Genomic DNA, 6952 nt, shown 5'->3' on the forward strand with positions numbered 1-6952 from the left:
GGTATTTCCTTGGGCTGGGGTTGACTCTGCAGTACAGACATGTAGACAGACAGCCACAAACATAACTGCCATTCTCACTGGACCATCTTCTCTTGGCTTTGTTTGCATACATTTCCATGTCATTTGCATGACAGCATGGTGTTTGCATGCTCCCCACCCCCAAACCTCATGTGTCCATTTGCATTGTGGTATCTGTGGGACTGGGTTGGGCATCCCTGCCCTGCTGGGCTCCTGTTGGGAGAGGCTGCTGACCTCCTGGCTCCACAGCCGATATCGCTCGAAGCATGGGAGCCAAAACAGTCATTGCCATCGACGTGGGAAGCCAGGATGAGACAGATCTCAGCACCTACGGGGACAGCCTGTCTGGCTGGTGGTTGCTGTGGAAACGGCTAAACCCCTGGGCAGACAAGGTAAAGGTTCCAGACATGGGTGAGATCCAGTCCCGCTTGGCGTACGTGTCCTGTGTGCGGCAGCTGGAAGTCGTCAAGTCCAGCTCCTACTGCGAGTACCTTCGTCCGTCCATTGACTGCTTCAAGACCATGGACTTTGGAAAGTTTGACCAGATCTATGTGAGTAGGTGGACTGTGGGAAGTAGATCTGTGATCAATCAGTAATGTTTGCAGTAGATACATGGATATGGCTGAAGTCTACGTTTGCACTAAAATTGTTGCGTGTGCTGCCTGAAGCACTGTGCAGTGGTTTCTAACGTCATTTCTAGTAAGTGGAGAGTGAAAGCGGTGATCAGCTAGTAATGTCTGCCGTAGGTCTGGAGAGGGATGTAGCAATATGTTGTATGCCACTGACCCTGCAAAACATGTCATAGCCCACATCAACTGAAATTGATCGGTAGTTGCTACCCAGAGGCTCCAAGTTAAAATGTCTGATGTCCCTCTTTGATCACTGGAAAAATGTACCATAATGGACTAATGTCTACTGTAGACATGGGTCATGACACTATTCAGAAATTAATGCATAGTTTCAGACTTTGAAAATAATTCTGCACTTTACCATCTTGTGTTAGTTGGTACTTGAAATACCTCATGGGGCTGAGTGGGAAAGAGATTTGAAGAGATTGATTAGTAATGTCTGGCAGGGACAACAACTGGAAATCTGTGGGCAGGTATGTTACATATCACTCTGAAATAGATTTAATTCAGATGTCTGCTCTCCCAGAAGTCAAGCACTGAAATGGTGATACTGAAGGAAGCTGTTTGTAGCTGCAGGGCCAGGTGGTGGTGTCAGGCATAGTCCCAGCCTCCTTGTTTCTTGCAGGATGTGGGTTACCAGTATGGGAAGGCTGTGTTTGGAGGCTGGACCCGTGGTGAAGTCATTGAGAAAATGCTCACAGACCGGAGATCTACAGACCTTAACGAGAGTCGCCGTGCAGATGTAAGCCTGTGATGCTTCTGCTGGGACCAAACTTGCTCAGAGATTCCAGAACCCCAAGCCCCTCTTTTCTGGAAACTCCAGATGATCCAATACATCCCTGGGTTTTACTGAGCCCCTCAGGGCTACCTACTATCCCTACTCCCAAAGTCTTACCCACCCCACAGATACTTGCCTTCCCAAGCTCTGGCTTCACCGACTTGGCTGAGATCGTGTCCCGGATTGAGCCGCCAACAAGCTACGTCTCTGATGGCTGTGCTGATGGTGAGGCCCTAAAGGGACCCTTGAGAGTTTGGGGTTCTGGGCCTGGAGATGGGGCGCATGTGTGGCTGGAAATAGCAGCTCAGCCCATGTCTCTCACCTGCACGTTGATACTTCCCATCCCAGGGGAGGAGTCGGACTGCTTGACAGAGTATGAGGAAGATGCAGGACCTGACTGCTCAAGAGATGAAGGGGGCTCCCCTGAGGGTGCCAGCCCTAGCACTGCCTCAGAGGTGGTAAGAATGGACAGCTCAAAGATCCCATGGTCCCAGCAGATCACTTGTGCAGTGGGAAGGAACTAAATGGAGTCTTGGGGGGAGGGGTGTTGGGTGACATGAGAACACAAGTTTGGAGGTGGGAGATTTATGTCTCCCTATCTTACGACTAACAAACTAAACCCACGTTGGTTTACTTCTGTTTCTGTGATAAAATACTCTTCAGAGAACCTCAGGAGAGAAAGGGTTTATTTATCTCATAATTTAAGGTTACACTCAGTCTTTGCAGGGGAGTCAAGGAGGCAGGAGCTTGAGAGAACTGGTGGCGTTAGGTTTGCAGTCAGAAGACAGCAGTAGGTGCATGTGTGCCTACAGTCAGCTGTCTTTCCCCACTCTACAGCCCTAAGTAGGGAATGGTGCCACCTACAGTAGGCAGGTCTTCCCACTACAATTAACTGCAGAAAGATACCCCCACCACATGCTCCCAGAACAACTTGATTTAGGCACTACTTCATTGAGACTCCACTCCAAGGGTATTACGATTATGTCAGGTTGACAAAAAATTAGCCATCACAGTGTGTTAATGGCCCTGGGCCAGGAAGTGTGTCACGATGCACATACTGGTTGTTTCTAAAGTGACATTTATCAAACAAGGCTTGAGATGAAACTAGTTTTGAGTGGTAAGGGTTGGGCAGCTCTATTTGTGGCTATCATGAAGATGTCACAAAGTGGATCCCATGGCTGACATTCACCCAGTCTGGGTAACACACATATCTTTCCTGTCCCTATAGGAAGAGGAGAAGTCCACACTCCGACAACGACGCTTTCTGCCTCAGGAGACTCCCAGCTCAGTAGCAGATGCCTGAGGACCTTGACAGGAAACCCCTGTTCCTAGACTGGATTGTGGGTGGGCCCATGGGGGAGTTCACACTATTATTCCTGCTGCTATACTGCGACACTCCCTGGGCCCTTCCCCCTTGGCTCCAAGGACCACACACTGGACTGACTTGCTCTGTCCCTAAGGGGCGGGCAGAACTGCACTGATGACCTTTGACCAACTATGTTACCTTCCCCCAATAAACTCTAACCCCTTTCGAAGCAGCCTGGTGCTGTCTTTGGGTTTCTGGGGCTTCTCACCACATTCTGTGCTCGCGCATGTTGGGCTGAGTCCGAAGGAGTCTACAGCTTGTCCCACTTCAGTTACAATTCCCATGTGGGTATGCTGCACTCCGGCTGCAGACAAGCTCTGAGCGTGCTTTGTCTCTTCTTACCTGGCTTTTGGATGATCCCAGGGTGTCTCAGGCACCTCTTACTCTCCCTTCTAAATCCCTATAGCCAGAGGCTACAGAGACAGCTCAGAAGGGGCACAGTGTGCTCTGCTCTCCCAGGGGATCTGAGTTGGACTACTAGCGCTCACCCCAAGTGGCTCACAACTGACTGTAACTCCAGCTCCAGGGGATCTGGTGTCCTTTTCTGGCCTCCTACTCTTCCTGCACTCTTGTGTGTACTACTTCTCATAAACACACAAAATGAAAAATAAAAAGTTCCCACAGCCTTTGCACCTCACCCAGTCCTACCGTGCAGGGGCTATGTGTGACAATATATACTACAAACTAAGTCCTGAAAGATCACTGTCTCTGCTCAAGACGTGGGCACACATGGGACTTTCTGGAAGTTTCCTTTCAGTCAGACTGGTGGTGAAGGCCTGTCATTCCAAGATACTCAGGAGGTCATAAGTTCAAGACCAGCCTGGACTTCAGAGGAAGTTCAGTCTAGGCAACTTATCAAAACCTTAATGTGACTCCTAAGCATTGTTCCTACTGTGTGCTCAGAAAAGGAGGTTTCCCAAAATGCTCCTACTATGTGCTCAGAAAAGGAGGTTTCCCAAAATGAACCTATTATCCTGGACCCTAAGATGTGTCTCGGATTCTTTTTACTTATCCAGCTTGGGTCGTTGAACCATGCTGCCTTGGGGACGAGAGGGGGTCCCCAACCTAGGCTTTGGAAAGGTAGCCATCGAAAGTGACTGTAGATCTTACAGGCCTTAGTTACTCCCCTTGCAGCTGTAATGAGATACCTGAGAAGTATCTTGAGGGAAGGAAGGGGAACATGGGGGTGATTTACAGTCCCAGGAATGGAGGACATGGTAGCTGGCTGTTCATGTTGTATCCACAGTCAAGAAGCAGAGATGGGGTGGGAAGTAGGGCTGAGATTCAAAACTTTAAGGTTGACTCCAGTGACTCAGTTCCTCCTAAAGTGGTCACAATCTTGCTAACAGCACCACCAGCTGAAGAACAAGTTTTCAAACGTGAGCCTAGGGGAACATTTCACATTGAAACCACACAAGTTTCTGGATCAGTAAGTTGGTTATGACATATGCCTCATCAGATATCATTGTATGGGACTACAGCCTGGGCCTGGGTCCCTTAAGACTCCATTCAAGGCCTTGCCACAAGCTGGACCAGATGTGCGTGTGTGTGTGTGTGTGTTTGTACCCATGTATGCTATGATTCGTGAGTACAAGTGCTTGCAGGTATTGGTTCTCTCTTTTCATCCGTGGGACCTGGGGATCAAACTCAGGCCATCAGGCTTGGTTGCAGGCACCTTTACTTCCTGAGACATTTTGCTGGTCCCTACCTTAATCTTCTAAAAAGAGCTTTATTTATATGTTTACTTATGTGTATATGTCTGCATGGGAATATGTGCACGTGTATTTAGGTGCCCACAGAAGCCAGAAAAGGGTGTCAGATTCCCCCTTGAGCTGGAGTTACAGGTAGTTGTGAGCTAAACCACGTGAGCTCTGAACTGAACTCAGGTCTTCTGTTAAAGCAGTGTTCTAGTTGGGTTTCTCTTACTGTTATAAGCAACATGGCCATAGGCAACTTGGGAAAGAAAGGGTTTGTTTGTTAGGTCATACTCTATCACTAGGGAAGCAGGGACAGGAACCTGCAGACAGGGACAGAAGCAAAGGCCATTGACCTGCTCCATTTGCTTTTATACAGACCAGGCCCACCTGCCTAGGTGAGGCACCACTGGGCTGGGCTCTCCTACATCATTAACAGGCAAGAAAATGCCCACAAGCCCACGCTGGGAAGGCAATTCCTTCAATTATGATTCTCTCTTCCCAGGTGTCTCTAGGTTAGTGTCATGTTGACAGAAAACAACCCAGTATAAGCAGCGACTGCTTTTAACTGCCTAGCTACCTCTCCAGCCTCTTAATCATTTTTGAAATGTAAAATTTTGCAACATCTATCTCATTTGAATTGTGCAGCCATCTCCACTGTCCCTCTCCAGAACCTTCTGATCTTCCGAAGCTGAATCTCCGTTTCCACTAACCTCTAACTTCCCAAGTTGAACCCCACCCCGCCCCCCCAAGTAGCGGTAAATGCTAACCACTTTTCTCCCGGTGGGTCATGCGCCCTCGCTGCACCTGCCCAGGAGCTCTCTGGATCCGAGAATGAAACACACACACACACGCACACACACACCACGTCAGTTAATTTTTGGCATGCCTTGAGTAACCCAAAGGCTAGGCAGTTCTAATCCTCGCCACAGCTAGCACACACTTCCCTCCGGTACTCCTGGCCTAACACCCTCTAATTCTATATTTCATCTTTGTTGCCCTGGCTCCTGCTGGGCGGCCCCTAGTCTTTGCTGCCCAAGACGCTTCTGGACAGCCCTTCTAAATTCCTTCTCACCTACATTTCGGATCATTTTCCTTCTGCAGCTCTTAATTTGATCCGTCTCCCTCCGAATCACGGCAATTCTCCTCCTTCCTCTCTCCCTGTCCCTAGCCAGCACAAATCTAAAGGTCCCGCCTCAGTCTTTCTGCCCAACCATTGGCCGTTTGCTCTTTATTGCTTGATGAAAAACCAATCTGGGACACAGACCTTTAGCGTTTGTACACGCAGATTCCCGGGTTTGGGAGCTGGATTAATTCAAAGCATTAGAACCAATCCTCAACACTCCCAAAACCCTGGTACCCAGCCAGCACTGTATTTCCTGTCTGTAGGTCTGACAACTCTGAGGATCTGCTGTGCATAGAATCCTCCTGTGTATTTTTGTGTATGGCTTATCTCACCAAGCATCACATTTTCAGTGTGTTTAGAACGGAACACTCCTTCCTTTTTAGAGTTGAGTGATGTTCCATCATGTGAATGGACAACATTTTATTCATCCATTATCCACTGAAGGACGTTTGGATTGACTTCCACTTTTTGTCTGTTTTAAATCATGCTGCTGAGCAAAAGTGTCTGGTCTGCCCCTGCCTACAGTCCTCTCAGGATACACCTAGGAGTAGAATTACTAAGTCATGTGTTGAACTATTTCCTCCAAACACAGCGACACAATCTTTCAGACTGACCAACCTATAGGGTCCTAGGACATTGGCACTACGGACAGCAAGAGTGCTGTCTGCACTGCTACCAAGATTCCCCTCTGCTGTTGCCTCTGAGCCCCCAAAGAGCCCACACCCTCAGAATCCCCGAGTTTCAGGAACGAAGAAGCAGATTAAAATGAAAATTCGGGGTCAGGGGTAGAGAACCGACTCAGTGCTTCCCAGCATATGAGACTTGACCCTAGAACTCATAGGTAATGACTGTCTGTAACTCCAGTCTCAGGAGATCAGATGTCTCGCTGGCCTCTGCTCACTCCTTTGCATGGCAAACAAACATGCAGGTAAAATACTGGTACACAGAAAATGCTTTGTTCTTTAATTGAAAATTCAGTTCAAGTTGTGCCACGTGGTAATGGCTCCATTGTAATTTTCTGTCATCTTCTTTCTCTTGCTGTCCTAATTTCATCAGCATCTCTTTTTTGTATTTTATGTGTTTTAAATGGATGTTTATGGATGTATTGTCTGAATGACTCTATGCACAACATGCATGCCTAGTGCCTGCAGAAACCAGAAGGTGGCGCCAGATTCCCTGGAACTGAAGTTTCAGATGGTCGTGAGCTGCCACGGGAGTGCTGGGAATCACATTCAGTTCCCCTGGAAGAGCACCAAGTACACCGAGGAATCTCTCTACCCGCCTTTGTTTTGACGTGTGTGTGTGTGTGTGTGTGTGTGTGTGTGTGTGTGTGTGTGTGTG

At 48.3% G+C, this 6952-nt stretch overlaps 1 protein-coding gene across 14 annotated transcripts in view; it reads left to right on the top strand.

Annotated features, from left to right (window-relative positions):
- Positions 1-2963, top strand: part of Pnpla6 (patatin like phospholipase domain containing 6) — a 30508-nt gene extending 27545 nt beyond the window's left edge. For all 14 annotated transcript variants that reach the window (XM_028779801.1, XM_028779803.1, XM_028779805.1 and 11 more), the window contains 5 exons: positions 268-569; positions 1273-1389; positions 1554-1650; positions 1774-1883; positions 2654-2963. In XM_028779801.1, coding sequence (XP_028635634.1) covers positions 268-569; positions 1273-1389; positions 1554-1650; positions 1774-1883; positions 2654-2728 — 701 coding nt within the window. In that variant the 3' untranslated portion in view covers positions 2729-2963. The remainder of the gene's footprint in view (positions 1-267; positions 570-1272; positions 1390-1553; positions 1651-1773; positions 1884-2653) is intronic.
- The last annotated feature ends 3989 nt before the right edge of the window (positions 2964-6952 follow it).

The sequence above is a fragment of the Grammomys surdaster genome, unplaced genomic scaffold (assembly GCF_004785775.1).
Source record: "Grammomys surdaster isolate TR1022 unplaced genomic scaffold, NIH_TR_1.0 362, whole genome shotgun sequence".
In the NCBI taxonomy this organism is placed as follows: Eukaryota; Metazoa; Chordata; class Mammalia; order Rodentia; family Muridae; genus Grammomys; species Grammomys surdaster.